The following is a 20,834-nucleotide window of genomic DNA, read 5'->3' as shown; positions in this document are numbered from 1 at the left end:
TTCCGTCAACGGAAACAAGCAACAAATTGTGTTGAGGAACGCGTGTTGGCCTATTTGGTGGCTGAGCGACTTTTGTGACGGCAATACGACAACGCACCTAGATTCGATGATTCAGTGTCCAGTCAGTGACTTGTTTTGTATAGGAATTTACCAAAATAGAGGCCTGGAAAACAAGATTGAATGATAATCGAGCCTATTTCGGAACTGGAAAGAGAAGTAATAATAAAGCAATTAGACAGAGCGAATAGATGTCGTAGACAAATAATTTTTATTCCAATCGGAGCGACCTTCGAACCGTCAATTGCCATTTCTGAACAAATATTAGCCCAGTTAAGCGCCACGTCACGCAAATCCTTGGGCGTGCAGTCGGCGCTTACCCTTTTTACACTAGAAATGGGAATCAAAAACACAAAACCAGCCCGAAAACCGGAACAATGGCCCCGGAAAAAATTGTTCGAATAGTAAACTCGGACAAAATGGTTCAAATATTTTTTTTCTTGCGCCTTATTTTTATTAGCTTTAATTGGGACAATCCCAACTAATAAAAAGATAAATATTCGCATAATGCAATACATTATTTTTGTGAAATAAACATTTCATTACACAAAGAAACTAGTTGTAAATGTGTGCTACGTATGGCTTCACTCAAAACGTCTTCTTGTAGCTCTGTTGAACTATCGAGGGAACTCCTTTAAAGTAAAACATTAAGTTCACAAAATGTAACTGTACCGCATCAATTTAAAACTTCGAGCGGTAGATCGGAAAGAGTTGTATCAAGCAGTAGAATAGATTGTTGGGCTAGTTGGTTGATCGGCATTATGAAAAAAAGTGCAAAATACACGGTACAAAGTCGAAGAAAAACACACAGGAGACAGGTGCCTGCCCTGTGTGTGTGTTTCTCCAACATTGTCACGTCTATATCGAGCTTCTCTTTTTTTTTTTTTTATAGCCTCTACAAAAGTTGCATTATAAGAGCATTGAATGTACTTAATAGAACTTCAGAGTAGCACCTTATTAAAATATGAGTGTCTAAAAATCACTTGGAACCATTCTCTCCGGGATTGCACTTGGGACCATTTTGTTCGGGGCCGTTTCGTCCAGGGCCATTTCGTCCGAGGCCATTTTGTTGTGCATCCTACCATGCCATATTGCTCGCAAAAACTACGAGAACAGCAACGACCACGTTTCAGTGTTTTTTTTTTTTTTTTTTTCCTCATGCCATCCCGTTTTTCGAATTTTTGTTGGGCGACCTCAAAGTAGCGAGCGGGGTTCACCGGCGGACGGAGCACTCATTTTTTACACTGCGTTATTACAAATAAATTTGAACGCACAACATATCGAAGTTCAGTTTTGCTTCACTCAAAACGCACTTATAGAATATGCCTATGGGATTATTTCGGGGTATTCCTCTAGACATAACTGCTCCTTGAAATCGAAAAACCACCATTTACAGGCTGATTTATTTTAGAAGATAAAGATGGGACTGCAACACATCACTTGAACCTTCCGCGCAGCAGGATTTTTGACGCCACTCGCGGATGGGTCCCAACTCTATTTTTGCGGCTTGACGCGAGACGCGAAACAATCAGAGGCGCCGTATTGGGAGACGGGTGGTGTCATGACTCATGACCACAAGCTAGGACAACTGCATTCTATACTAAAAAGAAAAAAAAAAAAAAAACGTTCCTCTGTTCTATTTACTTTTCATTCATACGCGTAGTTATACGTATATTGTTTAAACACAAAAGCAAGTTAAAAAATAGCTCTTGTTACTAAAAAACACGACGCCGCTTAATCACCGTATCACTCATTCAACGCAACGCGCACTTTTTTGTGTGTGTGTTGCTCATTCATCGAAGTTTTGCACCTTTGAAAATTTGTATGCATTTTTTTTTTGGGGTGGGGGGAAATAAAGTACACAATCAATTTCCGCAGGTACAGATTTCTTCAAATAAACTTTAATTGAATGACCCGTTTGGTTTATACAAATGAGTACGAAGGAGTAGCTTTATACTAACATTTCTTACTAAATAAAACACGGCGAGCAGTTACGCTTGCAAGCGAACGCCAGTGTTCAAACCGCTAAAGCAGGTGGCCCGGGAGTCAAAGGCATCGAAGCCTGTTTCATCTGTGGTCCGAGGCGATGATTATCTCGGTTTGGTAAATAACACAACGCGACTTGGTAAATAACTACGACATTCCACCTCTCTAAGCTTTCAAGGACTTGACAGCTCGCACGGGCAGCTTTGTTTCCACAGAATGGCGCACCCAATTTCTCGCGTGCAAAGCCTTTCGAGCCTGGTCATTGTGTCCCTCTATCCGGTAGAAGACTTAAATTACCTTCTTTTTCCAAAGATCGCTTTATCTCTTTCCTGGCTGCAACAAGCACCTTTTCGCTCTTTCCAGGCCGGAAACTAGCTCTGCATTTCTTTTTTTATTTTGAGAGGGGTGCTTTTGGTTGAGAAAGCACGCTTCTAAGGGTTCTTCCCCGAAATCGGTTCTTTTTTAGCGAAAAGAACCCTTTTTTGCTCATTTGGCTCCTTTTTTTCTGAGAGTGCACCCTCAACTTTTAGTCACCTTTGAGCCTGAAGAACTGCTGTATGAGGCCCGTCCAGCCACTGAGCACACAAAGAGAAACACGGGAAATAACACTCAGTGACGAGCAAAGTCTCTGGGCGGAAAGCCCTCCATGACAAATGAGCACTGTTGGGTTACGGCAACGGCGTAACACACAGGTTCTGCTTCTTCGATGCCTTCATTGCTGCGGTGGGTGGTCGTAGCTAGTCGTAGCAGATAGTGTCACGTTTGTTGCTCGTACCAAAACACCAAAGCCGTGTAGTATTCTTGTTGCCGAAGTTCATAAGCCTACGTTCCCGGTCTACACACACTACACAAAGCCAGCCACGAGCAAAGCTAGCTAATCTGCTTCGGCGACAAGCCGCCAGGGCGGTGACACCGCCGCTAAAACTTCTGCCTCGGCTCTTCAAACCAGGGCCACTCAGTGCACAAGCATGACACTTGCTAGGCTGCTCTGCCTGTACTAAGTGACACGCGCCCGCATGTTCCCTCTCATAATTCTTCTGACTGTACGTGCCCCGTATTGTACACGGTCATACTGTGCACATGGCGAAAGTTCCCTTTTGAAAGTGCTCCACGGTCGGCCTAAAATGCTGCGAACACATAGCACATGACCACTCTAGGTGACGACACTTGGGACACTTGCCATCCGTCGTTGTGGCGCAAAGTCGCTTTCTCAGTCGTCCTCACAAGGGGCAAGGAAAGGCAGGCACTGCATAAAAAATCAATACATATTATAACACTGGCTGTGGCAAACTAGTTTCAAAGATGATACAGTCATGTCTTAATATGGACACCTCCGTACTATAAAAATATTTTTTTTCTATAATGTAAGGTGTTTATATGAGAAAATTAAATTTAAAACAAAAATTGGATAACAAGCATAACCAAACAAACAGTTTATTCAGCTAAAAAATAATGAGATGTGAGTTTGCTCTATCGCTTTAGAGCCGTTTAACATGTTGCACTACTGTCGTTTACAAGAACAGATACCCAGGCTGTAAAGTGATGATCGGCTGAATAGCAAAAGATGTTGCACTGTATGCACAAGCCGGATGTAATTGACACTTAGCTGCCGGCAGTTAGGATCCTATAACCTTATGATCGCAGACGGGAATTACATCTGGTGCCTACGGCTGGAATAATGTCTTGCTTCGTAATAGAAAAAGCACCAAAAAAACACAGGATGGAGAAACCGGGTGTCACAAATTCAGGCTTCTCTTCATTTTTTAAAATACTTTTATGATCTTTTTTTTGGACCACTTTAAAGGGACCATGAAATGATTTTAAAATCGAGTTTCATCCACCGCACGTCGTAAAAGGTGTGAAAAGAAACACAAAAACACAAAAATAGGGAGCCCAAAAAAATTATTTGCTATAGAACTTTTAAAAGAAAACTGGACTCTTTTGCGCCTTCCTTCCTTCGCCTGTTCACTACGATGCATACGCAGAATCGGTGCACGTCAGCCGAATCCACATCGCCTATTGGGTAAGAGCCTACCTCACCAGCACCGCGATCGTAAACAATAAATAGCCGGCGAATGTTTCCTAAAAGTTTTGTTAAATAATATTCAGATCCACATTTTGTAGCATAATTAGAGATGTGTGGCGAAAATTGCCAAATTTGATAATGCTGAGAGCCAAGCGCCATCTATCGTGTGGTAAACGAAGCAACTACTGCGCGTGCGCAGTAGGGCAGGGCCGCCAGTTACTTGGGTGACGGCGACCGACGAACATTTATTTTCTTTGTTTTCCTTCCTCTCAAAACTCTGACTGACTGAACGTTTATTTTTCTACGTGTTCTTCCCGCGCGTGCCGACTTCAAGCAGCAAGAAAACAGTACTTAAAACAGACCACGACGAACAAGAACGCTGGATTCACCGACTCCGACGAAGCGTATAGGCCTAGCAGGCATTCCGACTCGGCGCTGCGTTGCTTCGTCGCAAGACCGTCTGCCTACGACCGGCTGGCGTGCTAAATGGAATATGCCCGCGCGACCCTTGTGGACCCTTCCCGTATTATAGTTTGATCACTGACCTCAATTCTAGATTAAGAGGTGAGGAGGTCAATCTCTTCCCCTTGTTTTCCGAGGCAGTGTTGACGAACACTCGTCGAAAAGGGACTCTCGTCGATTCTATCTTCTTGTTTTGTGTGATATAGAGCTGAAATAAACGCCGTATGGATTGCCTTCGTAACACGGTATGTACACTTTGTTATTGGTATGCCATTTTTATTCTGACAGACTGCACGTCACTGTCGACCCCGGTCCAACCTTTCTTTGCCGAGTGTCGCGTCAGTATCGAGTTGCAATCGTAAAAGAACGGTCCCGAAGTGCTTACCAACAGCGCGAATACAAGACTTCCATCAAGCGCGCGCGTCCGCTCCGAGTGTAAGCAGGTATTTACGTGGCTCTTGCTGACACTCGTAGTTCAAACGTATCTTTTTTAACGTCGGCTCGCTCCTGCATCTCCGAGGCCGCGAAAAACGCCATCTACGTCGCTTTGCAAACGACTGACACGGGCCGGCCCTTCTGCCAACAATGACGGGGTGGTGACTAGACTCGCTGCACTTCCCAACATGCATACCGGCGTATGGGACTAGTCCCATGCTGTCGCTGTAGCGCAACATATCTCATTGAATTTCGCTCAGCTGCGATGCGGCGATGAGAGGCGCCGATTCAGGAAATACGTCGGTGACATCAGCGCAGTAAAACCTACCGGCGCACCCCAACTCGTTGCCGCTAACACTCCCATTCTCCTACTGCCGAGAGAACTTCCGGTTCCGGAAACGGTCTACGTCACGGCTTCTTTTGCGGTCAGTTGGAGAGAATGAAAAAGTCGATATTTCAATAATTTTTTGTGTAAAAGTTAATAAACCGAGACGAAAACGGATGCCTGTTCGGCATTCAGTGAACATTGACGGTTTAATGTAAAGGTTATCTGGAAAAAGTAAAAAGGTCATTTCATGGTCCCTTTAAGTGTTGGTACGGTCAAAAAGGGGGAGTGTGGTGCCACTTTTAATCTCAGTTCGTCCCGTCGTAGTTCCTTTCTAAGTCCCCAACGAATTTGCTCGTTTGCGGAATGGGTTTTTGTTAACGGGCGACGTAGATCATCCCAGGTCATAGTTTGTGGCTTTGACCTCGCGGACGGAGGGGTGCATATGCTGGCTCGCGTATGGTGCCGATTTGACATGCAGGGGCGCCGCCGGGATACAAAGATGTTTACGCTGGCTAGCGCGCTTTTTGAAGGCGGCGGCTTTGCTCAGTCTGCCGCCTGTCGTGTTCTATGTATCGGCGATAATTGATGTTTTTGGACTCGTACGGGGGAATGGATGGGCACATATGTTTGGTTGTCTGAAAAATGTAATAGGTTTTGCCATTTGGGTCGTTGCTGTGTAGCTTTGTTTTCCTTGAAAGTTGACTGACCCGAAAGGCGGGGAAACGGGAGGTTGGTCGGTAGACGAGCCTATAAAAGGCCCAAGCAGCACATAAACGTGAAGAAAACGTCGAAAGAACGTCGAAGACGTCTGTAACGTGACGTCGTAAAACGTCGAAGGTCCGGACGTTACCTTCCTTCGACGTCGATAAAACCTTTAAATGTCCGCGAGAAAAGGTGCACAGGAGGTCGAGGGGACGTTCCAAACGACGTTTGTTGCACGTCACATGCACGTCTCAGTGGGCCGTTGCGTCCTCCCTCGACGTTTATGATACGTGTATTTACGACATCCGGACTACCAACGACGTTCACAGAACGTCGAGAAACCTTTCCAAATTACGTTCCCTAGCCGTCGTGGGAAAACGTTGTGCCCCCCCTCCCCCCCACCCAAAAAAAAAAGTATTTTTTTAGTATTATTGCGAAGGCAAGCTGCTATCATGCAAGTACGAAGGAAGTTACTAAAACACAGGTTTGGTACGAACTGTATATTTGGGCATGTTCAGACACGAGATGCAATACGGAGCGCCTCCAAAAGACGTCCCTGGATGGGCCAGCCTCAAAAATATAAAATAACAAACAAATTCACGTAAATAAGTGAACAAGAGACGATGTCACGCGGCGCGGAATGTTCCACCGCTTACCTCGTTCTGCTTCTGATTAATGCGCTGACGCGCATGCTTTAGCCGCCCCATTGCGCGTAGCTGATACTCTCGCTGCGTGCACGGGAATGGTTTCAAAAGGGGGATTCCGTCCGCTGGGCTTTTTTGATTGGGATCGTCGGAGGCGTCTGAAGGGTCTTGATCGGAGGCTGGACTTGACGCGCCGTTATGTGCACTGCCACTTGTTTTCTGGGGGGCGTCATTCATATCCTCACAGGCACCTTGATCCGAGCAGCAGTGCGATTGAACGTGTGAAGCGTTATGGCCTTGAAAAAGGTCCTCGAGCCGTGACTGCATACGACGGCGTTTTTGGCGATCACCGACTTTTTCATGGGGGCGACTTGAACGACTCATCCAATTGCAGCACTTATTTATACTGTATGCAGACTCGGAAAAAAAAAAAAAATCACGGCGACATAGCAGCCTGCCTCGTAGACCCGTAGACGTGACGGCCGGTGCTAGTGACTGGCTTTCGGAAAAAGCTGGACCGGGTCCCAGAGCTGTTCTCTCTGGGCCAATTCGAAGAACAGAACATTCAGTGAAATATTTTGGGAACGACTGAGAAATACGTGCACCCGGAACTTAGGCTTGTCAGTTGTTCGTCCGTCGCTATCTTCCCCCACTTTTCTCTCTCACCCTCTTCTTGCCGAGTTTCCCGACGTATCGCATGGGGCTCTATGGAGTTGCCACTGGCTTCTCCTCTGCCTACCTTTCCCCCTCTCTCTCGCGCCGTGCCGGCTGTTTTTTTTTTTTCTTTTTTTCTTTTTTTTTTGTGTTTTTTTTTTTTCGCCACATAAGTGCAAACTGGGCTTGAACGCTTTTTGGACCGTCATCTGGGCCATTCAGGGGTTGACATCATGAATGTCAATTTCCACAAACCGTTGACAGTATCTACCGGATTTCGTCATTGCCGGGCATTTTATTTTATTTATTTTTTTCAGTCAACTCCAAAAATGCGCAAGTATGCAGTGAAATTGTGCACTGATATAGTGTGTGCTGGCATGCGATTTTCGTTTGGGTACGTCACCAGTGGCAACGAAAGCCAGATCTGTACTGACAGTCACGTGACAAGACTTTGCGCCCCGATCTACCGAAAGCGCTAAGGCGCTGGAAGTTGGTGTTATGGATGAACTGTGATGTTGATGCGAATTTTTTGTTTGTGCGCACGTGAGCATGGGTTACAAAATACGAAAAAAAAATTGACGAACCTTAAAACAATCTCGGGTGGTCGCGGAGCAGTATGGATGCTCCTAGGAAAGGATGCAGGCCTGAAATCACCTGGAGTGGGGATAGTGTAGCGGCGCCCCTGAGGCGCGTGCCAGGGCCCAGGACCCATGGAAGACGACAACGCGCGTTGAAAATGAAAGAATAGTACAATTCGATCCGTTCTAGACGCCATGGGCTTTGCAAATTAAACCCGTAACAATATTTTAAACAAACCAAAATTATAACAAGCACACCTAAAAGGGATGATATTTCCAACATGCTTTCATATTATTTTTTTTTCTTCCGTAAAAATTGAGTTTTGTAAATGCCCTCTTTAGCGTCATCGATTTGCAATTAATAGTATTTTGAAACTCTCTCTCAAAAAACTCTCAAAAATTAAATTTTCTTTGCGGCTCTTGAGCACTGTCACCTTGACCACAGTGATTCTGCGGCTGGAGATTAAGCTGGAAAATCTAAAAACGTCGAACAAAACGTGAGTGGTCGACGTTGCCAGCACGTCTTGTATGACGTTTACGACATTTAGGTGTGAACGCGACGTCACTGAAACGTCACTGACGGGGTAATAATGTAACGTCACCCAGGACTTTATTTTAACTATGAAGACACGTGAGTGTTCGACGTTGCTAAAACGTCTTATCGTGACGTCGTGGTGACGATGACGACGTTAAAGTTGAAACGTGACGTCGCCAGCACGTCACGGACAAGACGATAATGGGACGTCATTTATGAACTTCAGTTCAACGTCAAAGAAACGTGAGCGTTGGACGTTGTGAGAACGTCGTGCATCGACGTCGTGGGAACGTTGACGACGTTTGAGTTGAAATACAACGTCGTCACAACGTCACTGATTGGACTTTAATGGAACGTTATATAAGGACGTCACCTCAACATCGAAAAAACGTGATCGAAGTCATGCGGGACGTCACGGACGTCCGGGAATTTTTCTCGACGTTTCCACGACGTTTTGTGCTGCCTGGGGGGGGGGGGGGTTCGGGAACAAAGAAGGTAGTCCAACCCCAGAGCTGGCCGGGCCGCTGCTTAAAGGAGCTGTGCAACAATTTTTGTACTGTGCACAAATACTGCTTAAAACGGATCCCTAAAGTTAATGACCTATGAAACACGCGTTCGTTTTTCACCCCACGCAATAGAAGTCCCAGAAAAAAATTAAGAAAAACGAGCAGCGTTCACCCCCTCAACTCGCAGCCAGAACAAGCGGCCACGTGATCTGGAGCCGATTATATGCCGCCAGTGTTGATCATAGCCACGCGCTGGGGTTGGCAAAGCGCAGGACACGCGCTGAGTTCCAGACATTGTTATGGCTCGGCTGTTGTCGTCGTTGCAGCGATTGGACACGGGTCACAACCCGAATGCTTCTCGAGCTAGCAATTATCACGAGCCCAAGTCGAGTGCCCACGCAATGCTCGGGTCCAATCTACGAACCGCATTCAAATATCGTCACTTGGGTGTACTGCGATCCCCAAGTTACGTCATCAAATTTTGCAAAGGAGAGATTGAATGAAAATGATCGTTTTTGTCCTTGAAATTACACCGCAACAAAGGAGTTTCTTGGCCAACGACGTTGCGTGTGAGTATCCTTGAGTCCCAGGTGTGCCAGTAAGCTCGTGTAGAGAGAAAAACATTCCAATTGAATATCGTTGCACAGCACCTTTAATGCGGTTACTCCCGGCAGATGAGTCTTGGAACGTGTAATTTTTGCTTCTGCCCTGCCTATCGGGCAAGTGTTTGAGTTTGTTGTGCTGAAGCGTGTGTGGCAGTGTGGTGCGCGGTGTCGACCTCATCAAGCCTCTAATTGGACCGCTGGACTCTGAGACGCCGTTCTTCGGCCGACAACTCCAGACTACGGACTGCTCTGGACTCAGCACCTACCGGAAAGCTAAGCCTGGTTTTCTAGGACTTGTCTACTGCATTCTCTGGCTCTGAAGTACGAATTGTTGAATGTTGGGAAGATTTTTACACAGTGCTACTTTCTGTCGCGACTGTTTTGGGGGATTATCCCATGTGTGTAGCGGTAACGTTCGAGCTCCATCTCGGTTTGCTCTCGTTGTTAGTGTCGGGTTTTCGTCACTGTTCTGTTGGCTTATTCCGGTTTTATGAGCGTCGAGTCTTTTTAGTATTAGTTTCTGGCTCGAAGGGCTCCATAGCCTTGAGCTGGAGTGTGGTTTGTGTTGAGTGCTCTATTGCCGTGTACAGCTTAGTTTTTCACTTTATTAAATCTAATCTTTTGTTTGCTTATCCTCCCTGTGTCATCATCTTTCTCTACTGATTATACAACAGGCGTAGACCTTGCGCTAGTCAATGGTCGAACTTAGCTCTCTTGTTCTTTTCCCGTAATTTCTCGTTTATCCTCAGAGTGGATCATTGAATTGTTTTTATTAATTTGAACCCCACTCCGTGACACGGAAACAGATGGGAAAGCACCACAACGTATTAAACTCGTCGAACATTAAATGTTCTTGAATTATACCTCACCCATACTTGCTATGTGATGAAGCCCAAAGGTTAGTTCAATGCCAATCAATATTAAATGTCTTTAGATGGGCACTTGCTGCCCGATCATGGCCTTTATTGCAAAGCACTGTTCACACATTTGCGAGTCCTGCAGTGCCTTGTGGAATGGTGGGCGATACTTGCCGTTCCGCAAGGCACTGCAAGACAGATCAGGCTCAACTTTTGAATGTCGACGTGCTTACGGAATGCTGCAGCAAACCAATCATTCGCCGAGGGAAAAAGAAAGGAAGCTGCATGCCTCAGTGTGCTCATTGCCAGTGTTTTCTGCTGTGCTATGTACCCTGCTTGTGTGCTGTGATTTGCAAGCCAGCGTGGGATATATTTCCTTGATTTGTTTGTCTGTTCAGCTGTGCGAGGTTGTGATTGAAACAACCAAGAAGTATAGACCGCCATTTTTTTCATCAAGCTAAGGCTTCGCTCATCCGAACCGGGGACGATGACTGCTGTTGTTTACACGATTTTCGACAGCTATGTGGAGTGGCTTTGTGTTTAAAATTGCAATCCTAAGTGCAAAAAGAAGTTACCGCAGACTATATTTTTAAAGGTTGATTTCAACTGGCAGGCTCTGGCTACAACCACCTTAATATTCATTCAACATTGTTTGCATTTCTACTTACCCGTGATCGCTTCATTTGCCAAACACGTTAGTGGCCGGTCACCTTACCAATGAAACTAATGTGCTGGTGTCTCCGGCCAAGAATTCCCTCAGGGCTACATGCAATGCACAATCCAGTTTGTAGTCCGTTGTGACTGAAAGCTTTCACACTGGGGAAACGTTGTTGTCACAAACGCAGTCAAAGAATGCGATAGGATTGAGGGAACAGGGGGATTGTCCAAGTTGACTGATTGCATGAGCATATGTTTCTATCGCCACCGTGTTTGCTCCACGCAGGCGACGGAGAAAACGATATAGAGACTCCTCGCGCTTGCCAAGTTTCTCTAAAACGTCGAAATACGAGACACCCAGCAGCGAAGTGTCGATATTGCCGGAGAGAGCGGCGGGACAACGATCAGCGCAGGATCGCGGCTTCGCCACTCTTATGCGACGGTGTCTTCGGTTTCCGCTCTCTGCAGCTTCCACCGGGACGCTAGCCGTGCCTAATTGTGCTAGCTTTGAGCACCACAGTTCGTAGGGTTCACAGCGCCCGAGCGAAAGCTCGCGCAAAAGAACCGGCGAGCAGTCGAGTCGTTTCCAATCGACGGGGTGGCCAAACGCCGGTTGTGTGAATCGGGCTTAACGCCCGAGCCGGCTTGCTCGAAGCAAATCTAACGTTCTTGAACGGCATGTAATAAACATCTGAGACGTGCTACATTCTATACAAAATTGATAAAAAAAAAAATCAAACACTCACCTTCGACTGCTACGTCCGCCGTACCGCTTCGAGGCAGAAGCAACATGGCGCTCGACGTTTTGAGGTGTTGGGCTGGGGTGTTTTCAGTGTTGCTTACACGCCTAGTCGTGTAAACCGAAATCGAAACACCAATTTTTACTACCCCAAGTAATTTTTTGACGATTTATCACTAGCAGAGCTTGTAAAAATATGCCAACAAGTGAAAATGGGGTGTAAACAGGCGAAATACTACATTTTCGCTAACAGTGTAGTAACGCCGAAAATGAATCATAGATGAAAAAGATAACAGAAAAACTGATAATATAGAAGAGAGCTACTTTTATGTCAATGAAGTAGATATTCGAGAGACCTGAGCTATCATCTTACCGAAGAAAAGCGGTAACAGACAAGCACGTGCGTGTCTCTTTTTTTTTTCTTTCTAGAATTTGTCACAAAGCTTTCCTCTCCTTCACTCTTAAACTGCTTTTCAATTGATAAGTCTTCATTTGTCATAGAGGTAGCAATGGTGCTTTGATATATAAATGGTTGGGAATAATTTTGTCTTAAAGATGACCTGAGGAGCTTTTCGAGATCGCCTAAATATGGCAATTACTCTCCGTGCGGACTTTAAGCATCCTATAAATCTATCAATTATAATAATGCGTGGCCAATTTTTTTTTTATTAAAAACATTAAAAATAGAAGCGAGGTCATCTACGTCGATGGGAAGAGCAAGAGCATTGTACAGCTAGCCAGGACCAACGTTACTGGAACCCCCCCCCCCCCCCCCCCCCCCCCCCCCCAAGCTCAGTTTCTCAGCTCCCTATTCTCGTTAACAAAGAGGTTCGGGCGAGTTGGTTGCTGATGATGTACAGGGGGATCAGCGCACCCGGGAAACAGTCACTCGAGTCAACATACATGCATATACATTTGTTTGTATGTTGACTCGAGTGACTGTTTTGCGGGTGCGCTGTTCCCCCTGTACATATCTGTTCTCGCCTGCAGAGGCGAGTGGCCCAGGTGGCGGTCACGAGAGCTTGCGGCGCTGCATTCGGATCTTGCTTCCCTGTTTTGCGCGTTGTCTGCTACCACTGCATTGAGAGCTTCCTTTTATTTTTATTTTCTTCTTTTTTTTTTCTTTTGCTTTCTTGTGTATAATAGAAAAAACAAAATGATGAAGATGAAGGGCAATACACCACAGAGATCAGAGTCAGCGCATTGTGAGTGTTCTTTCTTTCAGTGTTTGAAATTTATTTTTGTGTGCGTCTGTTTCCTTGCGCTGTGAAGTGTTAGTATCAATCAACAACTCGCCCAAGCTCAAGTATTGCTATTCAAACTTGGCGGGCTAGACAGTCCGGAAGCAAGACTCGACTGCAGCGCTGCTAGTTCTCGTGACCGCCACTGAGCCCACGTCGCAGGCGGAGCTGTGAAACTGAGCTTGCTCCAGTAACGTTGGCTAGGACCATTGTAAGCCAATCGCAAGTGAAGAATCCTAGTGCCTCCACCCGGTGGAACCGCGGAGTGATATTTCGAATGAGTACAGCTCGTTGGCCATTCCCAGCGAGGAATTTGGGTATCGCCGCTTGGTGGAACTTTTTCACAACCCAGATTGATGATACTCCAACTTCCTCTTCTGGTGCAAGCACGTGCAATGCCATGCTTCTATGCACTATACAAATTAAGTCGTAATATCGTGGGTAGCACGTACACTACACGTAGTAAGAAAAACAAAAGCGCCCTTAGCGAGCATGTCACTGCGAATATAGCCCGGACCGTGGCCTGGAAATTCGGCGAGAGTCGTACTCTGGTAACGCCACGTAGCGCACAAAGTGAATCGTGTGTCATCGCAGCCGTCGTTTCATCGCGCCGTGGCTCGCGCTGACCCGACGCCTTTCGTGGAAGTATGGTGCCTGGATCGCGTCTTCGACTGGTGTGTTTAGCGTCCTATCCCGCCCATACATCAAAAGTGGTTCCAAAGTGGCAACAAATGACGTCACAGAAGCCGGAGTGTCATGCTGTTGCCTGTCGCGATCCTGGTGGTCGGCCGTAGAAACGCTGGCGAGAAGCACGAGCAAACGCGAGTGTCACTGTCGTCACGGCGTCCCAGGCGTCCCAACTTCCGGTTGCTGTAGCTTCTGTGAACTGTCACAGTGGAGAGCTACCTGCAGCAGAACAGGCGTCTGTCATTTATACCACAACTGTTGGGATGCCGCCAGGGTCACGACCGGCGACAGCAGGACGCTTCTATGACGTCATCAGGCGGAAATCGAGGGACCACTTTTTTGGCCGGGGTAAACACACCAGTCGGAGACGCGTTCCAGGCACCATTGTGGAAGAGATGCTTCGACGAACAGCCACATGGGTCCACCTCTTACGATACGACGTACACACTTGCACGACGTCATAAAGTTAACAGCAACGACGCGCCAAGCGCGCCGCAAAGGCGCCAGTCCTCCCGTGGGAGCAAACGCACCTGACCGAAAAATTCAGCAGCTTGGAAACACGGAGTGGTAGGTAATACGGCTTTCGTTACGCCGCTGATATAAGGCTTGCATGGACGTCACATCAGCCACCATGGCTCCGAACCATGCTCCGGTGCCCGTTCCTTCTGCAGCATAATTTTGGCACCATCGAATTTGTTCTTGCTGGCAAGCCTCGCAAAGAGAACAAATTCGATGGTGCCAAATGCATGCCGCAGAAGGTACGAGCAGAAGAGCCTGGCACGAAGATTGAAGAAAAAAAAAAAAACGATGATTGAACCCGGCGAACGCGCGCTCGAGAGATGACGTGGCTGACGACCAGGCAGATAACTGCAGCAAAAGACAAACAAAAAACAAAACAAAAGCATGGTGTGCGGTTTTTGCGACGATTATTGCAGTATTGTGTTCCCCTCTCCGCGAAAAAATGGACATTTTTCGACTATTCCTCCCCCCCCCCCCCTCTTATGCTTTTATCATCTACAAAATCTTACACATTTTGTAATAACAGCGTTTTCATTCAAACGAAATCACGCGTTCTTATTGGTCACACCTGCTCCTGGTTGCCAGCACAATGCCCCCCCCCCCCCCCCCCTCGCCGGAGATTACCTTGGTAATTTCGAGTTTTTATTGTTTTTTTAAATAGAAAAATATTCCGCTCATCGGTATGCATTATGGATTTCTAAGATAGTTAGAGCCTGTACAGTTCTCGCCGTATTTACGCGATCTTAAAAATTGGAAGTCATTCCTCTCTGCAAAGGTGGCTGACCAGAGAAGCTGTTTAGAACAGGACACAGACGTGTCACATACTTTTGAACAAAGGTACAAACAGATCTACTCTCTTGATCGGTGGTCATCGTGACAAAAGAAACGCACACACGCGTACCGCCCGCCGCTGACGCTGTCATTCTCGTTGCCGTTCCCGCCGTTGCTCTTCGTAGGCGCGTTGCTCTTCGGGAGTCCGAACTATCCGCGGCCTCCCCAATACGACGAGAGAAAACAAGTGACATTGAAAGTGGAGAACGGAAACTTGCCCTTCTGGTTTTTTATATACATTCGCGTGGACAATTATCGCCACCTCGAGGAGCCGGAGGAAACTAGACACGCGCAACGAACCGAAACCCGGCGGAAAGCAGACACGCGCGACGGGAGCGCCCCCTGGGAGAGCGGAAGGAAAGGAAACTAGGTACGAAAGTGCTTGGAACGACGACAAAAAGAGGGCGGTGATAGCGTAGAACTTTTTATTACGCACATAGCGTAGAACTTTTTATTACGCACTTTTTATTATGCACGTCTCTGTCAGCTGACTGCACCTGGAACGTACACATCAACGACGTTGTTATGAGGGCAGGCAGAGCGTTTGGATTTTTAAAACGAAATTTAAGGAAATCAACTAAAGCTATCGAAGAGCTCGCCTACCTGTCTTATGTACGCCCAGTGCTAGAGTACGCCTGCACCGTGTGGGATCCTTCTCAGCAAAACCACATTGTTGTCTTAGAAAGAATTCAGAGTTGTGCCGCTCGTTTCGTTTTGGTGCGGTACGGCCGTTTTGAGAGTGTAACCGACATGATAAAAGAGCTGGGATGGCCTACATTGGCATTAAGACGAGGAAATTTGCCCTTGAAGTTTTTATACAACATCTATAACAACGAAACTGGCATTAATAGCTCATTTTACTTATTACCACCAAATTATATCTAAAAAAGAAAAGACCACATTCATAAGATTAGAGAATACCGCACCAAAACGGAATTGGGCAAAAATTAGTTTTTTTTTTTTGTTAAAACAATTAAGGAGTGTTGCCCAGTCCGATTGTGGGTGCCGCGAATTCAAAAATTGTTTTTTCAAGTTTATTCGCTCCTGTGATAATGCCTGATGGCGCTGCAGGACAATGATGAATAAAGAATAACGAATGAAAATCTCTAAATTATCCATACTTCAAGGAGAATGCAGAGAATGGTGTTCCACGCGCCGCACGCGCACGCCTTCCCCGTATAAAGATTTGAAGTAAATAACCAGAATAAAGCGTTGACGAACGCGCTGACAAGATGCCATTTGTTTTAGGTTTTTGTTTTAGAACAGTTACTGCTGCATACGCAGGCATGTACGGCGCGGGGATGTGCTGCGACCGTAGAGGTTTAGAGCGCAGCTCTTAAGCGCGATCCAAACCAACGCTTCTTTTTGCGCCTGTAGGTCGTGCGGCTGCGGATGTGACGCATTTCGTGCCGTTTTTGCTGTTTCCGGGCGCGCTTTCTGCGTCAGAACCGTGCGCTTTGGTTTGGACGGGCGAAACTTCGGCACGAGAGCACAAGCAAAGTGCAACTGCGACAGACTGGCCGGCCAGACGGCGAGAGAAAGAGAGAGAGAGAGAGATCGCGTTGTCATGTTGGAAGAGAATAAAAGGGGGGAGGAGAGGGCAGCCAGACGGCGAGAAACGCGGAGCCGGAACTAGCTTGCCCTCCACCGATTGGCCGGGACACAGGAGCGTCCTCTACGTCACCGCGTGTTTTTGTGCGCGTTGAGAAGAAGTTGAAATTATCCAACTTTCTTGTGCGCGCCCGGAAGAAGCGAAGAAGTGGCGCGACGTCACGAAAATACATCACATCCGCAGCCGCACGACCTACAGGCGCAAAAAGAAGCGTTGGTTTGGATCGCGCTTAATGGTACGTTTACACCTGAGAAGAAATCCGCTGCCGCGGGAGCGGATCCGCTCCCGGCGGCGGCGGCGACGAGCGGGTTGCGTTTACATCTGTTTCCTTCGAGCAGTGGCGGCAGCGCCGGCTGCGGCAGCGGTTCCCGTAACGTCTCGTCAATAATGACGAGAAGGCGCGAGAGTTCCCGCCTCGGCTCTCTCTCTCCCGGGCGTTGCTGCTCCCGGAAGAACGCGTACTCGTGACGTAGGGCGTCGCGCCGCGCAAGAATGTCATATCCGGTCAGCGAAACGCCTCGTTCGGCGGCAGAAATAGATCCCGGACCTAAACGGCTCGCCGCCGCGTTTTCCGCCCAGCGTTTTGCCCCAGCGGCAAAAGCTGGGCGGATTCGCTGGCGGATCCGCAAGTGTAAACGTACCATTAGGCGCCCGTTCCGGCTTGAGCGCCGTCGGCGTAACCGTGTGGTCACGTGCCCCCCCCCCCCCCCCCTCCCAGGTCACGCGACCCCCCGAGGTCACGCGACCTCCCCCAGGTCTGGGGGTCACGTGACCCCCCCCCCCCCCCCCCCCCGAGATCACGTGACCCCCGTGAGGGGGGGAGGAGAAAGGAGGAGAGCAGGTGGGGACGAATCCGAATTTTCATTACTCCGAAAAATGATTTTAAGAGACTTTTAACTCTTGTCCCTCGGCCGGCCTCAAACCGGAGCCCTTTCGTTCAGGAGTAGCAGGCAGGATCACGAGGGAGGAGGAGGGAGGAGAGGTATACCCTCTTCTCAGTACCCTACCCTCCTCCTCCTCAAGTGCAGCGGTCCAATTCGGCGTTACAGGGAGTTGTAAACGGCTTTCATTTTTTGGTCACGAACCCGAAAAAATCCACGGAACCCTAGACATAAAGAGCTTCGCTGAAAAACCTCCTCAGGGCAACTTTAATAACAAAATACGGTACCATTTTAGCGCACATGATTGTAAACCTGAGACAGGGGCAGAAAAGAGAACACAACAGAAGGTAGTAAAAGAGGAGGCAACGTCTCAATTTTATTCAGTATTTCGTCGCGTTCTCGACGAAATACTGAATAAATAATTTCTCGGCTGGGCCTTGCTTTGAGTTACAGGAGAAACGTTACTGGGTCGCAACATAACCGACACAATAAAAATGCGATGTATTTGTGACCGTCAAAAAACTAAAATGACAGCATCACTGATATCTGAGATGTTTTTTTGCAGGATGGCCTTCAACAAAACTTATTATGTCATCAGCTCAGATGGGTACAACATCAAGAACGTTCTAAACGGCACAGTTGCTCGCAGTAAGTCACAATCCTGGGAGTCGAAACACATGCTTCCACTCTGCCAAGCTTTTCAATGGTGGCGGTAGTGTTAATGATAGTGACCTTAAAAGAATTGTAGATCCGATCCACTTCACATGAAGATGAAGGACCAGCGAAGATGTTATCTTTATGACAACTTTACGACAAGTTTGCGGCAACAATACGACATCTGTGCGATTCACATATGATTGCAATGAAGACACGTACACAACTTCCTTGTTTAATTGTCTTTATTTAATTCTTAGTGACTAAAGTGATCATTGCCTTATTGTCCCTTATAAGCAAGTTCTAAACCCAATTTTTCGACGCACTCCTCGAGGGCAGTTGCCTCCGATTGAGCTCAAGTCTCTTTATCAGCATCACGGAAGCGAAAGAAAAGAAGGTTAGATCGACGCGTTCTGTCCTCAGCCTTGTCACAGCGCACTCTTAGCTGAGATAAGGCGGTGACCGGAGATAATAACAAGGGATCAGGACCTCACTATCAATAATGCCAAGGAAGGCTGACTCACGCGGGTTGCCCCCTTTTTTTATTTATACTTGCCACGACCATTTGGAAAGAAGGATCCCTGTTTGAACGAGAGTTTTTTTGTTATCAAACATGGACAGGTTTTTTACGGATTCTAGGATATAACAACTTCGCTGTAAAACAATGTACATGTCCTTACTCTTCTAAATATTTTATTTCTCAGGAGAAGGATTTTACAGAATTAATGTCTGGGAAAGCGGAACGACATGGGGAAAACAGCTGAAATGTAATCAACGAATTTCGTATTTTAAAGTAGTTATTTTAAATTGTCAGAATAGTGTCCGGGCCATGTCGACCTACTGAGGAAAAAAAAATTGATTGAGAAAGTAACTGAGTTTTCCGTTAAAAAGATTGAATAAAAAACATCAGGCATGCAAAATGACTTGATTCTTTATTTTTAATTGTTCGTTGAGAATTCATGTTAACAGGCCACTATTACTAATTCTTTCGGCACTTGTTTGTTTCTAGAGAATGAAAGTGAGTTGTATCCGTTTGCATTCGCTGACAAAACATGTGCAGTCATACGGAAGGATAACTGCAGTGATGGTTAGTATCTCGGTTATGTACGTATTCTTACTATCCTTTCAAGTGGTAGTGCAAACCTGAAAAACGGTCACCAAGACGAATGAAACTGAAACTTTTGCTCGAAGGTTGCACTACTCGTGTAATGCAACCTTCGCGTAGTGCGACCGGTAAATCGGTAAAATTCACCGGTAAAATTACACTGATATTTTTCTTGTATATGTGAGAGCTACGACAAGCACCTTTAGATTTAGTCTGGTTGCCATCGTGTTAAAACTAACAGAGATTGGTAGACATACAAAGTGGCGTCCATCCATCTGTGTGGAACTGTTTTGACCTATGCACAGGAATAAACAAAAAAAAAAAAAAAAAAACTGAATAATTCTGGTTGACGCTCCTTCTCACAAGCAAAACCATGAACACTTGTTTGAGGTGAACACCTGAAAGCAGATAGTGCAGTTACGGGCGTTTGTGGTACCAACTGACAGTAGCAGCTTCAACGAGATGATTTTCGCCATTTTCAAGCTTGCGCATATGAAATAATTTTTTTTTTAAGTTTCGTTTTTTTATTGGTTTATAAATGTTAATCGATGGTTTTGAGCGTGCGGCGTCAACCATGTCTTACAAACCACGCAATATAGGACGTCTCAACATCGACAAGAGCTTAAGTTATGAAATAAGGGAAGAGGACAGAAACTTTCTATAATCTCATCTTGGAGGAGTATTTTTTTCTTTATGAAAACGCATGTGCTCAAGACTGGGCTGCGAGGTATCACGTTTATATTTGTTAAATAAATCTGCACATCATTTAGATTCTTAAAAAAAAAGGCATGTGTAAAAATATACACTTAGAACGTTTTAAATAAGACTCTTAATAAATACAAAATAGATATAGTTTAATGAAAGCAAGATTTCCCTCGCTTTACGGAGCACGATGCCAAACAGTCCAGCAACTCAAAAATAAATGTTCAACCTGTCCTTGTTTATGGACATGTTAAATACTAAAATAACCGAAAATCAGTTTGCCAGAAATAATCTTTATAATTCATTGTTCCATTTTTTTTGTAGAATCATTCAAAGCCTGCGAACTTTGGGTGTATAAAACTGTTGTGGAAGAGGAGTTGAGCTGTTGTGACTTTGTATTCGACCTCTTGTGTTCGCGTGGCTATAAGCAAATAACGTATGATTCAGAGCGCTGCAAAGACTAAAGACACTGAAGCGACTGTTGTGGCTCGAGGTTCAACAACGGACGCAGAATTGAGTGCTAAATAAATGGAAATAAACATTTATCTTGCCCCTCTGACTGGTTTATATTTATTGACGCTCTCGGTTATAGGTGGACCGCTTAAGAGTGCTTTGGAAATCACTTAGGGATATAAAGAGTTATTTGAACATTTGCAAGAAGTGCTGCACTTAAGGCAGTAAAACAATATTTCGTCAAACTAAGCACACAAAAAAGTTATAAGAAATTTCTATATTCTGCTAACACTGACACTAAAAGCATTATTTGAAGATGAGCTTACTTTTCCCCAATAAAAGTCGCAAATCTGTTTGACCTACTAATTTCATTGTCGT

General features: G+C 46.1%; 1 protein-coding gene across 1 annotated transcript in view; it reads left to right on the top strand.

The window, feature by feature from the left end:
* Positions 1 to 20,560, top strand: part of LOC115332805 — a 48,783-nt gene extending 28,223 nt beyond the window's left edge. Inside the window, exons 3-5 of the mRNA XM_040209024.1 lie at positions 18,108 to 18,190; positions 19,206 to 19,283; positions 20,328 to 20,560. Coding sequence (XP_040064958.1) covers positions 18,108 to 18,190; positions 19,206 to 19,283; positions 20,328 to 20,467 — 301 coding nt within the window. The 3' untranslated portion in view covers positions 20,468 to 20,560. The remainder of the gene's footprint in view (positions 1 to 18,107; positions 18,191 to 19,205; positions 19,284 to 20,327) is intronic.
* Positions 20,561 to 20,834: the final 274 nt, after the last annotated feature.

Source organism: Ixodes scapularis, unplaced genomic scaffold (genome assembly GCF_016920785.2).
Source record: "Ixodes scapularis isolate PalLabHiFi unplaced genomic scaffold, ASM1692078v2 PGA_scaffold6__148_contigs__length_123643588, whole genome shotgun sequence".
NCBI lineage: Eukaryota > Metazoa > Arthropoda > Arachnida > Ixodida > Ixodidae > Ixodes > Ixodes scapularis.
Note: the sequence above shows the minus strand (reverse complement) of the source record. Positions and strands in the feature narration are given on the sequence as shown.